At 54.8% G+C, this 23,600-nt stretch overlaps 2 protein-coding genes and 1 long non-coding RNA gene across 33 annotated transcripts in view; 2 read left to right on the top strand and 1 right to left on the bottom strand.

Moving 5' to 3' along the window:
• Positions 1-18,340, top strand: part of SEZ6 (seizure related 6 homolog) — a 101,764-nt gene extending 83,424 nt beyond the window's left edge. For 3 of the 18 annotated variants that reach the window (XM_084985472.1, XM_084985471.1, XM_084985466.1), the window contains 14 exons: positions 5,032-5,227; positions 9,475-9,660; positions 12,089-12,257; positions 12,390-12,556; positions 13,138-13,332; positions 13,587-13,725; positions 13,837-14,033; positions 15,166-15,360; positions 15,736-15,927; positions 16,014-16,211; positions 16,476-16,514; positions 16,762-16,879; positions 16,964-17,066; positions 17,247-18,340. In XM_084985472.1, coding sequence (XP_084841598.1) covers positions 5,032-5,227; positions 9,475-9,660; positions 12,089-12,257; positions 12,390-12,556; positions 13,138-13,332; positions 13,587-13,725; positions 13,837-14,033; positions 15,166-15,360; positions 15,736-15,927; positions 16,014-16,211; positions 16,476-16,514; positions 16,762-16,879; positions 16,964-17,066; positions 17,247-17,276 — 2,124 coding nt within the window. In that variant the 3' untranslated portion in view covers positions 17,277-18,340. Of the gene's footprint in view, positions 1-5,031; positions 5,228-9,474; positions 9,661-12,088; positions 12,258-12,389; positions 12,557-13,137; positions 13,333-13,586; positions 13,726-13,836; positions 14,034-15,165; positions 15,361-15,735; positions 15,928-16,013; positions 16,212-16,475; positions 16,515-16,761; positions 16,880-16,963; positions 17,154-17,230 lie in introns of those variants that run through there. The other 15 variants (XM_084985470.1, XM_084985469.1, XM_084985465.1 and 12 more) reach the window with 7 other exon arrangements.
• On the bottom strand, positions 14,125-21,933 carry LOC146398281 (uncharacterized). Its single transcript, XR_014821675.1, has 3 exons — positions 20,271-21,933; positions 14,788-18,893; positions 14,125-14,204 (listed from the first exon to the last, which is right to left on the bottom strand). It is a non-coding gene; the product is annotated as an uncharacterized LOC146398281 (long non-coding RNA).
• PHF12 (PHD finger protein 12) overlaps positions 21,146-23,600 on the top strand; it is a 45,267-nt gene continuing 42,812 nt past the window's right edge. For 7 of the 14 annotated variants that reach the window (XR_014821509.1, XR_014821504.1, XR_002337280.2 and 4 more), the window contains exons 1-2: positions 21,889-22,537; positions 23,186-23,367. Coding sequence is in view for 4 of the 14 variants with exons in the window: in XM_021067491.2 (XP_020923150.2) it covers positions 22,472-22,537; positions 23,186-23,367 (248 nt within the window). In the remaining 10 variants the exon portion in view is untranslated. Of the gene's footprint in view, positions 22,538-22,726; positions 23,368-23,600 lie in introns of those variants that run through there. The other 7 variants (XR_014821507.1, XR_014821508.1, XM_084985461.1 and 4 more) reach the window with 5 other exon arrangements.

Genomic DNA, 23,600 nt, shown 5'->3' with positions numbered 1-23,600 from the left:
GGCTGTCACTGTGGGTAGGGCCCAGATCTCTCCAAAAAAGGGAAAGAGGACTACTGATGCTGAGCCTACTCTGTGCTGAGCCCCTTATAGGCAGGATCTAACTCAATCCTTACAACCCCCTGAGGTAGGTACCATTATCCTGTTTTACAGATGAAATTGGGGTTCAGGAGTTCCTGTAGTGACTCAGTGGTTAACAAACCCGACTAGTAGCCATGAGGTTGCAGGTTCGATCCCTGGCCTTACTCGCTGGGTTAAGGATCCAGCGTTGCCATGAGCTATGGTGTAGGTCACAGATGAGGCTTGGATCCCACGTTGCTGTAGCTGTGGTGTAGGCCAACAGCTGTAGCTCCGATTGGACCCCCTAGCCTGGGAACCTTCATGTGCCATGGGTGTGGCCCTAAAAAGACAAAAAAAAAAAAAAGAAAGAAAGAAATTGGGGTTCAGAGAGGTCATGTGACTTGTTCAAGAACCTTTCTACTAGTCAATGATGGAGCTGGGATTTGATCCCAGGGCTCCAGAGCTCCCCGTTCTTCTCCCGGCCAAGACCCACCTGGGTGTGGCAGATCCAAAGAGGGAGTTCGGCTGGGGAACTCCACCCCCACCCCAACCCCTTTTCTCAGCCCAGCCCTACCTGCTCCTGTAGGATCCCCACCTGGAAGTCTCCCAGTCTGGGGGGAAGAGGCTTGAAATGCTGTGCATGGAGACAAAGCACTGGACCAGGAATCCAGAGTCCTGGCCTGGAGTCCTTCCTTTGCCTTGGATTTACTGTGTGACCCAGAGAGCAGTTCTCAACCTCTCTGATTACAAGGTTCCTTCTCTGTAGAGAGGAGGTAAACACAGCCTGCCCTGCCTCCCTTATTGAGGTTTTGTGAGATAGGAGAGGATAATGGGTGTGCAAGAGCTTGAAAACTATAAAGGATCTCATGGGAGGAGTTGTGTTGGAATGAGGGAGCACATGCATGTGTGGGCAGTGGGCCAGGTCGTGTGTTTGAGGGAACTGTGTGCACACAGTGGGCTTATGTCAGTGCACGCATGGGTGTTGGTGATCAGGAGAGTGCAATGGAGCAGGGGCTATGGTCAGCTTCTGGGGGCTCAGAGACTGGGGGTGGGGCTCACACACAAGGGACATCCTTGAGCTCATTGCCTGTGTAAGGCTGTACTCAGGCGATTGTGTGCAAAGACTTGTGGCATCATCCCACCTGTGAATCACACCATTAGAGCTTGTTTCTGGAGGCCGACTGGGGACAGTCCAGGCTGATGGTCTGGAGGTTGGCAGAGGGCAATCTGAATCCTCTTCCCATCCAGGAAGGAGTCAGCCCTCTCAAAGCGGTCATATTTCCTTCCTTGAACTAACCCCTGGTCTGCTGGAAGCCAGGCTGTGTTAGCCCAGGATCCTGTGCTGAGGAATTGTCCTCAGCTCCCTCTGCTTCTGCCTTTCCTGGCCAGGTCCCCAGCTCCCCTCGTGTCACTGGCTAGGGGTATGAGAAGACAGACCTCGTGAGCAGAGCTGACATTTCAATCTGTCTCTCAAGCTCTTCAGAGGCCTGCAAATTACATCAAGGCTTCATCACCCCCCTTGTCCAACACCCAGCCCTGTCTGGCCCCTGTCAGGCCTGGCCCTCAAACAAGTGACAAATTACATCCAGCCACTGCGGCAGGCCTGCAAGTGGGTGCTTGAAACCCCAGGGACCAGCACGGCATAGACAGCCTCTACCTGAGAATAAGGTGCCTTCTGGATACAAGCCCTGAGCAGTCAGGCCCCCTCCATTCCATTCTCTCATGGAACCCCCACCACCAGGCCAGCTTGAGGGGGCCATGCCTTCTCCAGGTCAGAGGGGGCCAGAGGTCTCAGCTCCCAGTTTTCCCAACTTTACAGGCTTCTGGGGGAAATAATGGCTGAACCTCTTGAAAAAAAGCCGGGTCTGGCCAAAAACCACCTCCCTGCTAAAACCTGGCAGACCTGGGGCCTGGGAATAAAGATGTCTAGAAATCTGTCTGCAGGTGACACCCCCCATGAGGTTGGGAGGGAGGGAGCTGCCTTTGCCTTTAATAAGGCAAGGCTCTACTACTTAACACCTGTGTGACCTTTTGCAAGCTCCTTAGCCTCTCCCAGCCTCTGTTTACCTAAGGGGGTTTTACCACCTACCTTATAGAATTGTGGTGAGGATGAAATAATATCTGTAAATAGTACCAGGCTTGACACATGGTAGGTGCTCTGTGAATGGTAATTGTTGTTACTGCTGCCGCTGCCGCTGTTGCTGGCGAAACAGCAGGGTTGGGAGCTAGAAGCTAGGGGTCAAAAGGGTGTTTATGGAAACTAGGAAAAACGCTAAATCCATTTCTACTTCTCTGCCTTCACTTCCTTAGTAATTTCCCTGCAGTGATGTCCTCCCTTCCTCCTCCTCCCGGTCCTGCCCCACCCCCTCAAGGCGCTCTCAGACCCACCTGCTCCGGGCTCTCCCTGAGCCTGCAACCCCTCCTCTCCCCCCTAGAGGATTCCTGCTGCGAGCATTCAGTCCCACTTAAGGCAGAATTATATGCTGCCTGGCATCCCTCGATAATTACGGATTCCACGTGTGTGAGTCTTGTTTGCCCAACTCTGAAATCACAGAATCTCCAAGTTTGAGGGGACCTCATCCAGCCTCTGGCTGCTGCAGGAATTCCCTGAGGCATGTCTCCAGCAGATGGTCCAGCAGCCTCCACCCAAACATGCCCTGGTGAGGATCTCCTCACAGAGAGGTGGAAATTCTGCCCTAGCACCCTGCCTCGAGCTTTCTCTTGGCCCCCCAAACCCCCAAGTCTTTCCTCCCAGGCAGGGGAGTCTGCAGGTGAGTCCATTTTCATCACCCACAGTCTGAGGGGCCCAGAGCCTAGCACAGCTCTGTCCTTGGACCTGGCTGGGCTCAGCATCCTCTGTGCTTCTCAGCTCATGGGAATCTGGCAAGGAATGTCTCTCCAGCGGCCCCCATGTTCAGTCTTTCCACACATATCTTTGTTGCAACAGAAGAGGGTGTTGTGACCCAAAATGCTACCTTAGGCTTTAACAGAGAGAAGCTAGAGAACAGGTGGAGAGGGCCTCAAGTAAAGGAACTGATTGGCCTGGCTTAAGAGGATGGTAGCCCTGAGAGCTGAAAGAATGAGCAGCTTCAGCAGGAAGAAGGAAGGGCACTCCCTGGTCAGGGTCCTGCCTATGCAGATGCCCAGAGGAGGGGAGTGAGGCCGCAGTGAAGGTGAGAGAGGCTGACACAGCTGCCGAGGCCAATTGTGAGCTGGGACGGTCCAACCTTGTCCTGTGGACAGTCTGAAGTCACCAACAGGGTTTGGGTAGGAGAGAGAGATGATGTGATCTGAGACAGCTAGGGCACGGGAGATGAGCTGGGGATGGGAGGGATGAAGGCCGGGTGAAAAACAATGGGCAGGGGGCTAATCAGAATCAAGATAGAGACAAAGAGATGGAGAGGAAGAATCAACTGGAATATTTAGGAGGTAAGACTGGGAGGGCTTTGGTGACTCTATGGATGCCACTTAACTAGCCCTGGTGGATAATCCCTGAAGGTCCTGCCTCAGAGCAACACAGCCGGACCTTGGAAACCCTGTAGATCAGTGCTTTGGAATGACCTAGAGATCTTGTTAAAATGCAGAGAATGCTTTAGTCGATCCTTAGGTGGGATCTGAGATTCTGCATTTCTTATAAGCTCCCAGGTGATGCCGATGCTCCCAGCCCAGGGACCACATGTTGAATAACAAAGATCCACACTAGACCATTTAATATGACGAGGAAACTAATCTAAAGCTCAAACAGAATACTTTTCCAAGATCACATGGTTAGGATTAGGTCCCAAACCTCTGGGCTCCCAATCCAATGCTCCTTGTACCAAGCCACACTGCCACTTCCTCTCTGGGCAGAGTCCGCTGCTGTTGAGTCCTTCTCTGACTGAATGGAGACATGGAGTCCAAAAGGATGTTCCAGGAGTTGAAGGCCTAAGGACTGGGGTGGTAACAGAGGGGCCTGTGACAGCCGGAGGGAAGGGTTGGAAAAAGAAGCCCAGAGAAAAGAGGATGGAAGGGTGGCTGGCACATGGAGGGGCATGGTGTAAGGCCAGGCTGAGCATTCAGCAGGAGCCAGGTTGGGCAGGGCCTCCAGGGCCACAGCGAAGAGTCTGCACTAGATACACTGCGTGGGCTTGCTGGAGAACCATGGAGAATTTAAATAAGGAAGCACCATGAGCAGCAACAGACTAGGGCGATTCCCAGGCCGCAGTTCAGAAAATAGTGATGTGGAGGGAGGAGTGCATTCAGCCCTGCAGGAGGGAGGCCATGGTGATAAGCTAGGTGAGCAGTGCCAGTGGGGAGCTGAGGAGGTGGCAGTGGGGATGAAGGGTAGGGAACAGATTTGGGGGCCAACCTGACAGGACTGCATGACTGATTGGATGTGGGGTATGGGGGAGGAGGCAAGATGCCAGCTTCTAACTTGGGCATGCAGATGGATGGTGAGGTCATTCCCTGAGATGGGAAACCAAGGGAGCTGCTGGTTGGGAGAAGGAGGTGGCTCAGTTTGGGGCACGCTAGGCATGAGATGCCTGTGAGGCATCTATCAGGGGATGGTCAGGGGAAGCTAGCCACGTGGATCTGATGCTTAAGACCCCACCTTGCTGGCTGGGGCCTCAAAGGCTACTTAGTTCAATACACCCGCCACACCCCTACTTTACAAGTAAGAAAACTGAGCCTGGAGCAGTGAAGGGACAGGAAGCATTTGGTGTAGCTGAAAATCTTTGGAAACAGACATGTTTACAAATCCCACTCCTGCTCATCTCTGTGTGACCTTGGACAGTTAGAAATTCTGAACTTCAGGTCCCATTTCACAGGGTTACTAGGAAGCTCCTCCTGCACTGAGGTGTCTGGCTCAAGGCCTGGGGGCTCCAGTGCTCAAGGAACACTGGGGATTGGCCAAGCCCCCAGGAGCCTGAGGGCAGCAGGGCTCAATCAGCAAGAAGAAGCCTGATTCCTGCCTTGCTCTATTTCCACCGGCAGGTCCAGAACATCAGCCTCCATGAAGGGGAGACAGTGACTGTGGAGGGCCTTGGGGGGCCTGACCCGCTGCCCCTGGCCAACCAGTCTTTCCTGCTGAAGGGCCAAGTCATCCGCAGCCCCACCCACCAGGCAGCCCTGAGGTTTCAGAGCCTCCCACCACCTGCTGGGCCTGGCACCTTCCATTTCCACTACCAAGGTAGGCAGCTGAGGGAAGAACCAGTCCAGACTGGCTGTCCTCCTGGGGAACTCTGGTGCTGTTACAGCCTGGGGGGAACACAGAGAGGCTAGTAACACACAGTTCAGGTGCCTGGTGAAGCTCTGTACAGCTGGAGGTGAGTATTGCCCATCTGACACCCCCAGGACCTTCCCTCCTCCACCTACCACCCTGCAGAGGATTTTTTGGTTTTGTTTTTTTTTTTGGGGGGGGGTTGTTTTCTTTTTACAGCTGCACCTGTGGCATATGGAGGTTGCCAGGCTAGGGGTCGAATTGGAGCTGCAGCTGCCAGCCTACCCCACAGCCACAGCAACGCGTGATCCAAGCCGCATCTGCAACCTACACCACAGCTTGCGGCAATGCCAGATCCTTAACGCCGGATCCTTAACCCACTGAGTGAGGCCAGGGATTGAACCTATATCCTCATGGACACTATGTCAGGTTCTTAACCCACTGAGCCACAAAGGGAACTCCCAGAGAACTGGTCTTAAAAGGGGACCGACACAGAATCGGGTAGCCTTAGGTGTGCACATTGCACTCATCCATCCAGTAAGCTTTTCCTAGGCATCTGCTCCTTGCCAAGCCTGTGCTGGAGACTGGGCAGTATTAAGATCCAGCTAAGTCCTTGCCCTCAAGGAGTTCGGATCTCTATGGGAGGCAGATGCTTAACAGATAGTAACAATAGAAGCCCTCTCCCCAAATGCAGGCGGATCAAAGTCAAAAGAACTTGACCATCTAAAGGTCCTGAGCTATCAACCACACCTTCCTGAACTGCCTCATCCACCCTGGTTCTGGCCCATGTCCCAGTCAGCTCAGCATACCTCTGGAAATAGGAGGGTGGCATGATGTAATGGGAAAATCATAGGCTCAGGAGATGGGCAGCTCTGTGTCTGAATCTCTTTCCCATTGGCTGTTGACTTGGACCAGTCATTTGACCTCTAACCCTCCTTTTCTTCTGCTATAAAATAAAGACCAAAACACCTACTCCACGATGATGATGAGGATTAAACAAAACGGTGCATGTCAAGTGCTCAGCATGTGCTCCATGAAGAAACTGGAAACCAGTATTAATGAGCTGGCAGGATGGGAAAGGGAGGAAAAGGGGCTTGGGACTCTATCCCTCTCCCATCAGCATCTCTCCTGGATCCACCTTCCCCAGGCAAAGTCTTCTTGATTTCTTATGTATCTGCTACAGGGTAAGGAGTTCAGATTGGGGAGTGCTGATGGGGAAATACTTGGTGTGAACAATTACAGGATTGCCGTGCATTGTCAGAGACTACTTCCACAACCCCCCAGGGGGCCACAACCACTCCTCTGAAGATGGGCAGGCTTGGAACCCCCTCATAAGCACTTGCCCCTTCCTGGCCTCTCCACTGGGGGAGCAGGCTGGCATGGCAGCAGGGAGCTTGATGGTCAGCAGTGGCTGCCAGGGGCTTGTGAGAGGCCAAAGGCCAGCTGAGGCAAGGGTGAACATCCAGGCAGCCCAGCCAGCCTCCCTAATGGCTCATCAGTTCTCCCTAGCAGCAGGCATAATTTCACGCCATGGTAACTTTCTCTCTTGCTTCGAATTCCTTTGCACATAACCCCAGACTTCCTCTGTTAGGTCCAAGAAAGGTAACTGAAAGAGTGAATTGGAGGCCTGCTGAAGGGTGCACACTCCAAGGAGGGGCTGGGATGGGAGAGCCGGCCCACTCCTGCCTCCTTCTCAGTTCCCAGAAGCCCTCCCTCCTCGGCCCAGTTTTTTGTCAATGATCAGCTCTTTCCTTAATGAGTGTAATTCCCCTAATTATAGGCTGTAATTAGCCCTGATCCCAGAGATGGGAACAGGAGGAGCGTGTGCTCATACGCGCTTCTCCCTGGGCTGCAGAAAGAGGGTGCCAGAAGAGGGGGTGAGGGGCCCTGTACCCACTCTCCTGCCAGAGCTGTCCAAGATAATGTTGGCGATCACAATGATAGGCCCCCACAAGGGCCTCATCTGCAGAACCAAGTTCCAGTTCCCCTCCCACAGCCTCGGGCAGGGTGAGGAAGCAGAGGGCCGTGCCAGCCATCCCCCTCCTCCCTTCTGAATATTCCTGGCACTGGACTTGGCCCCAGAAACAGATGCCAGGGAGAAAATAGCTCAACAGATTGCATGATGCAGGCTCCCCGGGAACAGTCGTCATGGCAACGGGAGGAAGCTCATCTGGGAAGTCGCACTTTACCCACCATGGAGTCTGGGGGCTTAGTCTGCCCTCAGCCTCCTGCTCTCACCTCATCTCTGCCCAATTTCCTAACCTGTGAAATGGGGGACCTCCCTTCCCAGAGTTGTGATAAGAACTCATAAGGAGGATGGAAGTACCAATGCTGGGCATGACGTCTGGCTCATGGCCTAGACCTCCCTGGGTGTCGCCCCCTCCATTCCAGATAGAGTGCCCCGTACCCTTTTCCCCATCCCACCCCAGCCTGGGGTTTCCCCAGATCATTGTGAGCGGCTGCCCTCCACAACCACCCAGGACAGCCTGGACTATTGCTCTCAGTTTCTCTGACTCCCAAGCCCAGGTTTCTACTTCACCTGGGAAGCAGGTGGGAAAGGGGAGGTGGAAAGCAAGTGGGCTTTAGAGCCGGGAGCTCCAAGTGCCCACTCTACCGCTTACTGGCTGTGTGATCAGGGCAAGTCCCTTGGCCTCTCTGAACCTTATTTTCCTCATCTGAAAATGTGTTAATAACCCCTACCTTGCCTTCCTTCCACCTAAGCATGTTATAGACATCAAATAAGAAGAGTGTGAAGGCATTTTAGAAGCTGATGTGAGGTGCTTCTCTTAATCAAGATTACAGACAATAACAGCAGGCTGGTGTGTTCAGTGTTTGTTCTGTGCCAGATATTGCACATATATCCTCTTACTTAACCCCTGATGTAACAACATTGGATGCAGTCCTCTAAATGGGTGGGTAACCAAGGAAACTGACGCACAGAGAAGTTAGGTAACTTGCCTAAGGTGGCACAGCAAGTAAGGAAGACTATATTCAAACCCAGGCAGTCTAACCTCAAAGCGCACCCCCTAAGCGCTGCTGCATACTGTCTGTCAATTACAAGCACTCACTCATTGGTCATTCTGGTAAGAACTCTGTGAGAGAGGGCTGGATAGGAATTATCTCCTGCTTTCACAGACCTAGTAACTAAGGCCAGGACAGGTAAAAATAACAAAACTTGTGTCCGGACCCTGGTCTGCCCAAAAGCAGCCCTTCTCTCTTCATACAGAGGCACACAGAGGCTAACAGAGTCCCTGCCTGGACCTCTCTTCCCAACCACCTAGTGCCACCTGTAAATGTGGGGCCCTCTCTACTCCAAGACCCAGGAGTAGTTCCTCAGTCCAGACAGTCCTCAAGAGTTTTCAGACTCTGTAACCCAGATTCTTCACTCAACTTCTCTTCTTGACCCCTCCAGGGCTTTCTCCTCTCAGACCCAAGCCCTGACCCCCATTTTTAGCTAAGGCCCCAGCCTGGCCTTGGATTGGGGTTTGCCAGGTTGTTTTATAGGATTTGCTGCCACCATTTGGTCATACTTGGTATGACAACTCCAAGAGTTACCTGATTTTCCAGGGTAAATTCCAAAAAGGTGTGCACTGTCTCCCCACCCTCACCCAATCCTGTTTTAAAAAGAAATACACACACTTACCATCAAGCTTTTTAGCATTTCTCAGTGAATACTTGGAAAGCTTTTACTGTCTGACTTCAATCTTTCCTGCAGTAATTCATATTTGTCCCTCATAGGAAAAATAATATCAATACTTTACATCAGTATAGGCTTTTCACTATTTCAAGTGCTTTCATATCTATAGGTCATTCCATAAATATTTCTTGAAGATGTACTGTCAGCTGGGTTCCAAGGATACCAAGCTGAATAAAATACTATCTCATTTATTCTCTCAACAGCCCTGTAGGCGGTCTGGCATTTTGAAACTCATTTAACAAATGAAACCATGACACAGACAGGCCAAGTAACTTGCCTAAAGTGTCAGAAAGCTTGGAGCAGAACCCAAATCTCCAATTTCCATCTCTCTAACCAGCCCAGGCTGCTGGAAATATCACTGGCACCTTCCAGGGAGTGGGGTCAGAGTCTCTTCTGGAATTCTTATGCTTCCTCTGGCCCCAAGAGACACCTCTAGGCAGGCAGGGGTGAGCCCCTTTTGCTCTGGCTACGACTCAGCCCCCACACTCACACACGGACATCACCCATTCTCTCTCTGCAGCCTATCTCCTGAGCTGTCACTTTCCCCGACATCCAGCTTATGGAGCTGTGACTGTCACTAGCCTCCACCCAGGAGGTAGTGCCCGCTTCCACTGTGCCACTGGCTACCAGCTGAAGGGTGCCAGGCTCCTTACCTGTCTCAATGCCACCCGGCCCTTCTGGGATTCTCAGGAGCCTGTCTGCATCGGTGAGTGGCCTGGGGCAGCCAGTGCTAAACAGAGTGCGGGGGTGGGGGTGCTCATGCCTGCTCTCTGTCACTGTCTGGCACCTTCATTTGCTCTCCGTAAGGAAGCCAGAAAATGGCCACACACCTCAGTAATATTCACCCAACCTGCACTTATTGAGCCCTTACTGTATGGAGGTACTGCAGGTCTATAGAACTGAATTTTTAAATAGGGACTGACCCTCAAAGAGCCCATAGTTCCAGCAAATGGGAGAGGAAGAAAGCACATGGGTCACCAACTTCCAGAGCCAGAAGTAAAAGGTACCAGTGTTGAAGCAGAGTGACCTGGGCGGTTGGGGTGGCAGGGGGCGGGGGGAATCATTCTTAGTTGAGTACTTGGGAGGCTTCCTGGGGGAAGTGGCAATGAAGGTCTGACATTTCAATGGCGGGAACAACATGGGCAGTGACACAGAGCAGAGGTGAGAAAGTGAGGGAGTTTTGGGGGACACAGAAGATAGCCAGGCTTGGCTGAGGCCTGAGATATGTGGAGGGGGCAGTGGGAAGACCTTGAAAGTCAGGCCAGGATATTGGGTGGGGAGCTGTTGAAGTTTTGGGAGAGGGAGTGGGGGGGGGCTCAGAACTATTCCTCAGGAGAGACAGCCAGGCTGTGTCTGGAGGCTACGCAGCCAGCCAGGCAGGCAAGCGGGTTTGAACTTAGACAGTGACTTTAGGAATGAAGAAGAGGCATGAGGTTCCAGGAACACTGATGAGGGAAAGAGGGAAAGTAGAAGACTCCCAGGTTCTGGTCCGGGGTGATCGGGGCGGGGGCAGGGGGGAGGTCTGAGATTGCTGCTGGTGGAGAGGGGCTGTTGGCAGAAGAGAGATGGAGTGTTTGGTTTGCAGTGTGAAAGGCAGCTTGGGTTTTTGCTACTTGTTTCATTCTATAAACTTCTTCGGTGCCAGCCATAAGCAGAGGTGAATAAGCTAGACAAGGAGCTACGTCTGGTGGGAGGACTGGAAAGCAGCTCAGGAAGTTCAGTGCAGATGGTGCTGTGATGGGGAGAACTCAGGGCACAGTGGGGATCCAAGGGAGAGAGAGCTGCTCCAAAAAGAGGAAGGACGAAAGGAAAGCTTCCCATTACATGCATGTTTAGAGCTTAGGGAAGTGGAGTGGATTCCTGGAAGAGCGCCTACGAAGATGTGGAGGCATGAAGCCATATGCCGTAGTGAGGACGCGGTGAGGGGTGCCTGAAGAGGAGGGTGGTGTATGGGGAAGGGCTGAAGCTGAGTCAAGAGAGAACAGGGTTTATAAAGGGCTTGAGCATCATCTTGAGCTTGGACTTTATCCTGAGGGTAATAGGGAGCCACTGAGGAATTTAAGTGAAGGGTGCGGCACAGTCAGATTTGAAGGGCAGTCCCATTCTGAGACCAAGCAGAAAGCTGAGCCTGCCCTCTCTGCAGAGAAGCAGAAAAGAAACCACCACCCCCTCCCCGGGAGGCTTATTAAGTTAAAATATTCTGCAGTCTTGAACACTTGGAGCCAAACGCACTGGGCTTTGGCCATGGCAGCCTGGTTTCTGAGAGCTGGCAGTTGTGTATCCAGGAGAGAAATGCACTGCCTGGAACCAGCCACGGTCCTATTGCGAGACCCCTTCTCTGGCCCCATTTAACTGCCAGGAGCTTGTGGCCAAGTAACTCAGCAGCTGTCAGTGATGGGGATGGCAAACTGCTCAGCCTCTGCTTGGAAAGAGAAGACGAGGGTCACAGGCATGGGTGCTGGAAAGGCCCTCGGGGTCGGCCAGGAATGACAGTGGTAGTATTGCTGTTTCAGGAAGCATTCAAGACCGCCTCCTGGCTGGCGATGTCTGCTAAGGGCACAGGATCTGGAGGTGGATGGCATGCACACCATGTGTTTGTCATCCCTGATCTAGTCCTATCCTCTTTGTTACATTCATTTACTCATTTTATTCAACACCAACTGTGTGCCTGGCCTGAAAAGACCTGGCCCCTGCCCCAGAGGGTCCCAGGTCAGGGACATATCCAGTAATGACTGGCTTAAGAAAAGCGGCATGAAGTGGAGGAAGCAGATACACCCAAGGAGGTTGGAGCCCTGGGTAAGGGGCGTTAATCAAGTCCACCGGGGAGGGAGTCAGGGACGGCTTCCCAGAGGAGTCAGCAGAGAGGGAAAGTGACTTACCCAGGGCCACCCAGCCAGGCAGTGGCGGATCTACCACAGTCAAGGGAGTTGCACACGAACAGTGGGAAGGGTTAGGAAGGAGGCAGACTGCCTGGAACTGCAGGGTCACAGGGGCAAAGGACTGACCTTTGGGCCGTGAAGGCAAGATCCCTGCTACCCTGTGCAGAAGGCACGGAGCTGGGATGGGCAGGGAGGCTTGCAGGGCTGTCTAGGCTGCGGCCGGGCTCAGCCCACAGTCCTGCCCCTGTCTCGCAGCTGCCTGCGGTGGAGTGATCCGCAACGCCACCACTGGCCGCATCGTCTCTCCCGGCTTCCCGGGCAACTACAGCAACAACCTCACCTGCCACTGGCTGCTTGAGGCTCCTGAAAGCCAGCGGCTACACTTGCACTTTGAGAAGGTTTCCCTGGCAGAGGATGATGACAGGTGAGGGGATATCCTGGTGGGACAGGAGAGCCTGACCTGGTAACATGCTGCCGAAGGGATGGTACCCAAGCCTGGGCCCACACCCCACCCAACTCAGCGACCAGCCACGCAGCTGCTGCTCTCCCGGCCCAGGCTCATCATCCGCAACGGGGACAACGTGGAGGCCCCGCCTGTGTATGATTCCTACGAGGTGGAGTACCTGCCCATTGAGGGCCTGCTCAGCTCGGGCCGACACTTCTTTGTGGAACTCAGTACTGACAGCAGTGGGGCAGCTGCAGGCATGGCCCTGCGCTATGAGGGTGAGCCTGCCGGGGCCTAAGCCAGGGGCTGGGGCGGGGTCTTGAGCCCTAGGGTCTGTTCTCACACCCTGCCCCCTGCCTCCATTCCATCCTCACTCCTTCCACCTTAACCCTTGCTCGCCTGGCACCCAGGTCTCCTCTGCCTACCCCTCCCCTCAAGTGCAGGATTCCTACCCCATCTTCACAGAGATCCCTGGCTGAACCCAGGCCGTCTAGTCCAAAAGAATGCATTCTCTAGACCTTGAAGAACAAAAATGGGCCCAACCCTTAAGGAAGGAGAATTGCTGCAAGATTCATTCTAGCACCTCATGCACGCATGCATTAATTTATTCAAAAAACATTTATTGAGCGCCCCCTGTGTACTAAGCACAAACCAGGCACTGGGAATATAATGGTGATCAAGATGGCCTTCTGAGCATAATCAAGGATGGATGCTCTTGGCTGTCCCTGACTCCCGCTTCAAGCTTTGGACGTACATCGGCAGGCAGGCAGACAAAGGCCTGGGGAGGAAGTAGGAGGACAACTGCCCTCTGTATTTGCCCCAGTGGAGGCTGAGCTGGGCTGGGCCCTGTGGTTTACAGCCTTCCAGCAAGGCCATTGCTATGAGCCCTTTGTCAAATACGGCAACTTCAGCAGCAGCGCACCCTCTTACCCTGTGGGTACCACCGTGGAGTTCAGCTGCGACCCTGGCTACACCCTGGAGCAGGGCTCCATCATCATTGAGTGCGTTGACCCCCACGACCCCCAGTGGAATGAGACAGAGCCCGCCTGCCGAGGTCAGTAGGCACTGGTGGGTGGGCTGGGCAGGGACAGGGAGCAGGGTGGGTTCCAGGGAGCCAGCCACAGGGCCTGGGACCACGGGGGCCCTGTGACATGTGGTTCAAGCTTCCCCCACCCCCCAGGAGGAGGCAGGGGCTCTTAGCGGTGGGGAGGCACTCCTGCGGGCAGGCGGCAGCTCCAGGACATGGCACTGGCCGGGGGTGGGGGGGTGCGGAGGGGACGTGCCTCCTGGGCCTCCCCTGCCTTCCAGCCGTGTGCAGTGGGGAGATCACAGACTCGGCCGGCGTGGTGCTCTCCCCCAACTGGCCGGAGCCCTATGGCCGTGGGCAGGACTGCATCTGGGGCGTGCACGTGGAGGAGGACAAGCGCATCATGCTGGACGTCCGAGTGTAAGTGCCCTCAGGGCTCAGCCAAGCCAGCTCCTGAGCTCTGGGGACATCTCTTGCCCGGTCCATCCTGGGGTCCCCAGGCCTGCCCTCCCTGACACTCCTCCTCTACAGGCTGCGCATAGGCCCTGGTGATGTGCTTACCTTCTATGATGGAGATGACCTGACAGCCCGGGTCCTGGGCCAGTACTCTGGGCCCCGAGACCACTTCAAGCTCTTTACATCCATGGCCGACGTCACCATACAGTTCCAGTCAGACCCCGGGGCCTCGGTGTTGGGCTACCAGCAGGGCTTCGTCATCCACTTCTTTGGTGAGCTTGCCCCTGTCCTGCCCTAATGCCAGATGCAGACCCTGAACCATGGCAAGTCAGAGAGGTCAGAGCAGTGAGGAGCCTGAGCGCTCTTTTTTTTTTTTTTTTTTTTGTCTTTTTGTCTTTTTGCCATTTCTTAGGCTGCTCTCACGGCACATGGAGGTTCCCAGGCTAGGGGTCTAATCAGAGCTGTAGCTGCTGGCCTACACCAGAGCCACAGCAACGCAGGATCCGAGCCGCATCTGCGACCTACACCACAGCTCACGGCAATGCCAGATCCTTAACCCACTGAGCGAGGCCAGGGATTGAACCCGCAACCTCATGGTTCCTAGTCGGATTCGCCAACCACTGAGCCACGACAGGAACTCCCTGAGCGCTCTCTTATCTGATGAGGGAAAGTGGGGAATTCCAGGTGTCACCTGCAGGACGCTAATCTTGTTCTCCATCTTCCCTGAGGGCTCAGTGAGAAGAAAGGAGCCTCTGTTGCAGCAAGAGAGATTTGGGTAGGAAGAATTGCAAAACAGAAATAGGGACATGAGGCGTTCCCGTTGTGGCACAGCGGAAATGAATCCGACTTGGATCCATGAGGATGTGGGTTCGATCTCTGGCCTCGTTCAGTGGGTTAAGGATCCGGCGTTGCCGTGAGCTGTGGTGTAGGTCGCAGACACAGCTCGGATCTGGTGCTGCTGTGGCTCTGGCGTAGGCCAGCAGCTGTAGCTCTGATTTGACCCCTAGCCTGGGAACCTCCATATGCCCATGGGTGCAGCTCTAAAAAAAGAAAAAGAAATAGGGAACTGAGGAAAGGTGTTCATTTCTAACTTTCTGGTAACCTTTTAATAGAAATGACGATTTTCCCAATCTACCGGGCCCCTCTCTCAGGACTGAGGAAATGGCCAACATGGTTTTGGAAGTAAGGCCAAAGCTTAGGTGACAACCCTGGAATCTCGGGGACAGATGATGTCAAGGACAGTCAAGGAAGGGCCCTTGAGTGGGAAAGCACGTGAGCCTGCCCAGGCCAGGTTAGGCCTCAGACAAACTGGCAGGAGCCAGAGTGCACTCAGGGTGAGGGGAGCTATCACAGTCGCTTTGGTGCTGGCCGAGGGCCTGCATCTTACTGCTATTGTGCCCCCAGAGGTGCCCCGTAATGACACGTGTCCAGAGCTGCCTGAGATCCCCAATGGCTGGAAGAGCCCGTCGCAGCCTGAGCTGGTACATGGCACTGTCGTCACTTACCAGTGCTACCCTGGCTACCAGGTGGTGGGATCCAGTGTCCTTATGTGCCAGTGGGACCTAACCTGGAGCGAGGACTTGCCCTCCTGCCAGAGGGGTGAGTGTACCTGTTCCCCATATTCTCCTCCCAATGCAACCTAGAAGCCTCTCTCCTGGATTCTGACCCAAACTCAAGATGTTATTAGCTGGTATCCATAGCATCAGTTTCCTCACCTGTGAAACGGTATCATACTTTCTCATAGGGGTTATCCACCAAGTACTCCAAGTATTTTGTTCCTGGTATACAGCCAATCAGTTTGCTGACTCTGACAGATGGGAAGGGGACTAATGAGGGGATATACCAGCAGAGTAGGGGGCAGATAAACAGGGGGTGAAGCCATATGCCACAAAAGGGTTGGAACAAAGCCAGTGTGGACTGGCTTCTGTTGAGTTCTACTTGGGCTACTTCCCCCCCATCAACCCCCACCCATAGTGACCTCCTGCCATGACCCTGGGGACGTAGAGCATAGCCGACGTCTCATATCTAGCCCCAAGTTTCCCGTGGGGGCCACCGTGCAGTACATCTGCGACCAGGGTTTTGTGCTGACGGGTAGTGCCATCCTCACCTGCCATGACCGCCAAGCCAGCAGCCCCAAGTGGAGCGACCGGGCCCCCAAATGTCTCCGTAAGTGTCCAGTGGGTAGGAGGGGAAGATGCTGCCTCTGAAGGCTAGGGGCCTGGCCCCTTCACTCGACTCTGCCTGCTTTGCAGTGGAACAGCTCAAGCCATGCCATGGCCTCAGCGCTCCTGAGAATGGTGCCCGCAGTCCTGAGAAGCAGTTGCACCCAGCAGGGGCTACTGTTCACTTCTCATGTGCCCCTGGCTACGTACTGAAAGGACAGGCCAGCATCAAGTGTGTGCCCGGACACCCCTCACATTGGAGTGACCCCCCACCCATCTGCAGGGCTGGTGAGTGCTCTGCCACCCCTGAGTCCCTGCAGGGCCCACAGGGCTGCTCTGGCATAGATGTCAAATGTTGAGAACCAGAACCCCCTTTACGTTACCCTTGGTCTCCCCAGTCTCTGCCAGGCCCTTCTGACCTGGTGACACTAAGACGAATTCTGGGGTGGGCGCTCCTTGGACAAATCCTTCCCATGATCAGCCTGCTCCCTGCCTTAGTGGTTTGGCTCCTTGGGCTCACCCACTGCCCTTGGCCCTCCCCTCTTGTTCCAGCCTCTCTGGATGGGTTCTACAGCGGCCGCAGCCTGGATGGTGAGCCCCCAACCTTGAGGGCCAGGGAAATAATCTCCCTGCCCTTTGTTTTCACAGCTCCCAGGCCATGGGTTCCCTAAGGAGGGAGGGCAGAGAAGGAGAGAGGTCTGGGGCTAGCAGGGCAAAAAGCTCCTTCCCTGCCCCCAGCCAGCTAGAGGGAGCTGGTGGCTGGATGCCCCTAGGCAGAGATGGGAAGTGGGGTCCAGGCAACAGGGACCTCTGCCCCAATCCCGTCCTCTGTTTTCAGTTGCCAAGGCGCCTGCTGCCTCCAGCACCCTAGATGCTGCTCACATTGCAGCTGCCATCTTCTTGCCGCTGGTGGCAATGGCGCTCTTGGCCGGAGGAGTGTACCTCTACTTCTCCAGGTAGGTCTGGCTTCCCATCTTGCCCTACATACCTGAATCACTCCTGCCCAGCACTCCTGACTCACAGGCTTCTCTGACCCACAGGCTCCAGGGGAAAAGCCCCCTGCAGCTGCCCCGAACACGACCCCGCCCTTATGACCGCATCACCGTGGAGTCAGCATTTGACAATCCGACTTATGAAACTGGAGTAAGTATCTGTGCCAGGCTTAACACCCTCATCAGGACCCAATTCTATGCTCCCTTGGGCAGGTCCCCCTGAGGGTCATGCCAAGACCTCTCTCTCTTCCCCTTTCCCTTGGGAAGGTGGATTATGGGCTGGCAAACCTTATACAAGTTTCCAACTCCCAGCAGTCTCTTTCCTTTGCAGGAGACGAAAGAATATGAAGTCTCCATCTAGGTGGGGCAGCCTGGGGAAGCCAGCTCAGCCCTGCATCACAGCCCAGCAGCAGAGCTCCCAGCTTCCTGCTGCCCCTCCACCTCCTGTACATACCACTGGGAAGAGATGCCACCAATCCCTCCAGAAGTTGTGCCCTTCCCGCCTGCAATGCCCACCAGGGCCTATTTTCTTGGCACCACTGCCCACTTAGGGCCTTTCCTTGGGTCCAAGTCAGGGGCATCTGCCTCGAGGCAGAACACAGCAGGAGCACATGCATCAAGAACCAGCATTCTCCTGAGCCCTTTTCATGCCCTGGATCTCTAGCCTGGAATTTACAGGCAGAGCCAGAACACCTCTCTCCATCTGACCACCATCCAGCCCTGGCACGTAGCATCCTGCAGCAGGGTTAACTTGACAGTGGTGGAAATTGTGCCAGGGTGCTCCTCACAGGGCCATCACCAGTGACCCAAACTGTTCTTAACAGTGACTTCTGGGTAGTCCTGGCATGCTGACATCAGCCCCTTGAGGAGGGCTTTAGTCTTTCTCTAAGTCCCCAGTAATGGACAGTTCTGCCCTCTGTCCCTTCCTGGTGGAAACGATAATTCTAAGTGATCCTAAGGGGTTTAGGGACGTTACCCGAGCTCAGGTTGGGCTTCCCTAGGCCTCATCATTCATGCTCCACACCAAAGCAGGATACCCCACTGCTTCCCTGGCAGCCCTACACCCTGAAGAGAGGGAGACCTTCTCCTGATGTCAGTGGGGTTGTTAAAAACACCCTCTTTCCCACCGGCTGCTCCTCCAACCCCAGCCACTTGTCAGGCTTTCCTCCTGGCCACTGTATTTTGGGATAAGGGGAGTGGGTGGGCATATTCTGGAGAGGAGCAGAAGTTCAAGGGCCCAGAAGTTTGACATGGAACAGGGGATCAGAGAGTCCCAGGGAGAGGCCCAGGAGCTGGCTGCAGGCCACTTTGTACATGGAATGTATTATATGGGGTCTGGGCTCCAGCCAGAGAACAATCTTCTATTTCTGTTGTTTCCTTATTAAAATGGTGTTTTTGAAAAAAAAAAAAAAAAAAAAAAAGCAATGGCCTGGTAGATGATGCTTTCTTGGAGGGAAAGGCAGTGGAAGATAAATAGGATGTGGATTTTAGAACCAGAAGGCATGCTGGACCTACCAACTGATTATCACTAGATTTTATCAAAAAAAGTTACACACCAATGCTTCAGAGACTACTCTCCCAAAAAGGTCAGTGCAATGGATGGCATGCGAAATGAGAGGCCTCCACGGCTGGTGCCACAGGGGTGTGGGAACCTAGGACCACAATGCTCATCCATCCAAATGCTTCATTTCCTCCTCTTTTCTAGGTCTAGAACTACAGACTGGCACACATCCCCCAGGCCCTCCTCAAAGCCACTGTATTGCTAAAAAAGCCCAGGAAGGAGTTCCCGTCGTGGCGCAGTGGTTAACGAATCCGACTAGGAACCATGAGGTTGCGGGTTCGGTCCCTGCCCTTGCTCAGTGGGTTAACGATCTGGCGTTGCTGTGAGCTGTGGTGTAGGTTGCAGACGTGGCTCGGATCCCGCGTTGCTGTGGCTCTGGCATAGGCCGGTGGCTACAGCTCCGATTGGACCCCTAGCCTGGGAACTTCCATATGCCGTGGGAGCGGCCCAAGAAATAGCTAAAAAGACAAAAAAAAAAAAAAAAAAAAGCCCAGGAAGCTGATGCCTCTCTCCTTTTACTTCCTTCCCAGCTAACAAGGCTTAGGAAATTGGAAGAGAAATCAGAGACTGAACCTCTGAATATGAGGCCCTAGTTCGTCTTGGCCGCAGGGAACATCCAGGATGTTAGGCACAGAAGCAATGCACTGTAAGGGCTTGGCTCCTATTTTAGTAAAAGGAGTATCCATGGGCTCCAGAAAGACGTGGAGGTGGCTGAAGAGGATCTACCTAATTTTGCCATGTTTGGTCCTTCTCAGCCTCTATGCCTCTTCCTTATGGCCCCCAGCACCTTTTTAGATGTGTTTGCCCAGTCTTGGTCCCCAGCACATCCATGCTAAGAGGTGTGCTCTGCATGGTTGCTCTTCAGAATAAGAGCAAGAGGCAGGCAACAAGGAGTTATGGACACTAAGAAGCCAGAAGACAAAAACCCTGAAGGAAATAGTATCAGCTACCAGGACTTCTACAGTCTTCCAACAGGGAAGTTTTGACCACTCATGGCTTGACCACTCATGGCCGCCCACCTCCTGGTTCTACCACAAGCCATCTTGAAGAGGTGAGGCTCCAGTCCATCAGAATGCAGTGCCTAAATTAGCCACAAGAGGTCACTTCCTAAGGCATCTGTATCCCATCTGCTTGTTCTCCCTTTATCCTCCTTGAATAGCCAGGGCTGGAGCTCTCCAAGGTGGCACAACTACTGGCCCCAATGGGACCTTACCCTCCAAGTTCTAAGAGGAAGGTGTGTGATGTGATTAGTTTCTCTGGCACTTGTCAACAGATCAAGTGTTACTTTCCTCATTAGCCCACTAATGCCTATTTCTGTTCTTAACTGCAATGATGGTATTGATCAAAGCAAGGCCTTGCTCATTGGGCATGTGCCACTGGCTTACTTATCTGCCCCACAATACCTTCAGGCTGACACAGCAGCACAGCTGGGCCCTGAGCAATAGGAAGGAAGCCAGGGCGGTGAGGGCACATGATGTATCCATTTGTGAGGGTGTGAAATACAGCCTCAGAAGGGATGAGGTTCAGCCACTTTCATACTTCTAGCTCTCCCCTCCTCTCTCTCTGAGGGCCACATCTCTGGCCCACAATCATTGAGTCTTGTTTGGGAGCTCTCATTGTGGCTCAGTGGTAACGAACCCGACTAGCATCCATGAGGATGCAAGTTTGATCCCTGGCCCTGCTCACTGGGTTAAGGATCCAGTCTTGCTGGGAGCTGCAGTGTAGGATTCAGATCCCACATTGCTGTAGCTGTGGTGTAGGCCAGTGGCAACAGCTCCAATTTTACCCCTAGACTGGGAACTTCCACATGCTGGGAGTGCCGCCCTAAAAGACAAAAAAATTCTTGTTTGCTGAGGCTGGTAGAGGACAGAAAGGGCCGATCTACATATCCTTTGATCAATAAGGCCCAGGACCTTAGTGTTCTTTCCAGGCACCAACAGGATCATTAGGAAAGTCAGAGAAACAGAAACCTAAGACCACATATGGACATCCTTACCCTATCCACTTTACCATCCCAAAAGAAGCAGCATCTCCTCACAGGCAGATAGATAGTGTCCTAACTTGGGAATCAAATCTTTTTCATTCCTAGGTCTGCCATAAATGCATTATGTGAAATATGCAAATCACTACTCTTCTCTGTGCCTCTGGAAATGAGGGGATTAATACAGATGCTCTTTAAACCCTTTCCAGTTTTAGGTTTCTGAGAATGCTAAGGATACCTTAACATCAAAAGTGAACCAGGCTACCTGCCCAGGATATCTGGTAAAAACGCCAACTAAATGCCTAGTGTCAGGCACAATGATGCCACTCCCTTCTCCTTCGCTCCATCAACAGTCAGGCAGAGACAACAGGCCATCTCCGAAGATGAGACCAAGGGGAGGGGCGATCACAGAGGAGGGAGCTGAAGTCCTGCCCAGAATTTCAGTGAGGCCTTCAGACTACAAATCCCAGCATACCACACTGAAGCTATAAAAAGTATCTCTTCCGGGCAGGCAAATCACTCTTCCCCCAGTTCATCCTACTGCACACTGCATCGCACGCACATGGAACTACGGCTCCCACAATCCACCAGACCCATCGCGATTCTTGCTTCCAGGGTGCAATGCGCTCCCGTTCGCCCTTTGGCCCCTTTGCGCGTTGCAAACTGGGAATTGAAGTCCACAGTAGGCAGGTAGCTGGGCGTTGTCAGCATTACAAACTTCGCTTTTGGCTTCCTTTCGGAGAGTGGTTCTCAGAGATAGTGGTCAAGTCGTAACGGGTACGCGGAGCTCTCCATGGTGCCATCACTAGCAAAGGCAAGCATGCTCAAGCTAAAATTTACTGTCGGGATCGGGAGGGAATTGGGAACAGTAGCCATCCAACCCGACACCGAAAACATCGTTTTCCGTTGCAATGGCTTTTCTTTTATCTTTACCAATATGGCGCCTGGTCCAGCCACACCTGACGCTGGAACCTGACAGTCCAGTACGACATCCTTAGGAGTACGGCCTATCAGTCCAGCCAGCACTACACTTTGCTCCTTTCTGTTCATGCCTAAGGACTCCAAGGACACGATAGCCTATATATCATTACCAAAATGGCGAAAGTATAAGCACTCTTGTGAGGGCCTACAGGTAACAACACGCCTGCGCGGGAGCCGGCTGCGTTGTTGTGGGGCGAGAGGGGAGCATCCTTAACACGCCTGCGCGGGAACCGGGTGCTCTTGGGCTATTCACAAACTCCAATGGATGAAGGGTCCTCCTGTTCCTGCGGCTGCGCTATGACCCTTACCAGCTCGCCCAGGTCCCGCCCTTTTACCTCAGTACGCTGGCGCAGGGCAGAAAGGCGGGGCTTCGGTGCTCCAGACGAATGCCAGCGCGGCTGCGCGCTGGGGGGTACCCCCTCACTGCGGCTGCGCGGGAGCCCGGCCGCCGGCTGTCACTGCGGTTGCGCGCGGCGAGCGGCGATCCCGGGGCGCCTGCGCGGGTGGCTTTGCGGGCGCTCGCGGTAAGTTTGCGCCAAGTGCGCGGCAGCCGGGACGCAGACGGCGGCAGCGGCGAGAGGCGGAGCCCGGGGACCACCCCCCATCACCCTCCCCGCAGTCACCTCACGTACCACAACCTCACCTAACCTCTCACCCCCCCTCCGATCCCCCCAGCCCCGGGATGGCAGCGCCCGCCAGCCTTCCCGGCCGGACCAGCGGTCGCCAGCGCCGGCTTTAGCCTGTGGGACTAGGCCCCGCCGAGGCCTGACCCCCGGAGCCGGGACCCACCGTGCAGCCAGCCGCCGGGCCGGGGCTGAGGGGCCGCTCCCCCCTCACGGCCCGTGGGGAGGACGCTGTCGTCCCGGGGACTGGGGGCCGGGGGGTGGGGGGGAGCCAGGGCGAAGAAGTCGGGACCCGTGTTGGTAAAAAAGAAGGGGGGCCGGGGTCAGGAGCGCCCCCTCCCCCCGCTACCCCCCTCCCCCCGGGGTTGGGGGGGCCGGAGCAGAGAGCGCCCAGCCCGGGAGGTGGATGAATGTGGGAGAAAATGGAGACCAAGACGATCGTGTACGACTTGGACACGTCGGGGGGGCTGATGGAGGTAAGAGTGGCCCTCCTCATTTCTTTTCCCTAGCGCCAGTAGAGAACCTCCGCCCTCCGCCCCACAAAGCCGGTCCTGAGCTCGCAGCGCAAGAGGGCCGGGGAAGGGGGGGGGCTCTTCTCACCCAGACGCTCCCTCCCATCTTTGCAACTCGGGGGGCTGAGCTCAGCCGCCGAGGACGTTTGCAGCAGTTTCACCTACCCGCCGCCCTCGATTCGCTCTCCCGAAGCGCCAACCCACTCCATCGCGTTGCACCGGCGGGCCTCCCCACCCCCTTCTTGTCGGCCCCTTTGTGCTTCCCCCAGCACGTCCGGGTACCGAGCTTCAGGCCTCTCCCGAGCCTGGCTTTGGAGTCCCCCACTGTCCATACAAGGAAGTGGCGAGAAGGGAACCGCACACCCTCTCCCCATCCCCCCTACCCTGATCCTCCCCATTTGGAAGAAGCCGTTCTCGTTGTTGTGCTGCAGGAACGCGGTTAGGGTGGGCTCCCCCTGTTCCGGGGGCTGAGAGGTTCTGGGAGCAGCCTGGATGGGAGGAAGAAGGACAAAAGGGGGGAGAAGGGTGGGTGACAGAGAAGCTGCGCCGGGGGGGCGACGGACCGCCCGGGAGCTCCGAGTGTGCACACACGCCATTTGTATGTGTGTGCAGCAAATCCAGGCTCTGCTGGCTCCCCCCAAGGCGGACGAGGCAGAAAAGCGGAGTCGGAAGCCAGAGAAGGAGCCCCGGAGAAGCGGCAGGGCCACCAACCACGACAGCTGCGATAGCTGCAAAGAAGGGGGGGATCTCCTGTGCTGTGATCACTGCCCGGCCGCCTTCCACCTCCAGTGCTGGTAAGGTCTGGGGACCCCTCTGTAGCCCCTTGAAGGACCCTTCTCGGCACATTCCTTCACCCGGCCTACCCCAGCCTGCCGAAATAACGGGCGTTTGCAGCCGCTAGCTGACTTTCTGCAGCCGCTGGGGCGAGCGCCTCCCCGCCCCCAGGTGCTGCCCGGATCCGGCCGTTCGAGGGGGAGGAGCAGCGGTGGGTCCGGACCCCGAGGTGGGGGTTGGGAGGAGTGAGGAG

The sequence above is a fragment of the Sus scrofa genome, chromosome 12, assembly GCF_054392235.1.
Source record: "Sus scrofa isolate SSC_HxYL_T2T_F1_AM1 chromosome 12, Sscrofa_HxYL_maternal_Yorkshire_Landrace_v2.0, whole genome shotgun sequence".
NCBI lineage: Eukaryota > Metazoa > Chordata > Mammalia > Artiodactyla > Suidae > Sus > Sus scrofa.
The sequence above is the reverse complement of the archived record's forward strand: the minus strand, read 5'-3'. Positions and strand labels throughout refer to the sequence as shown.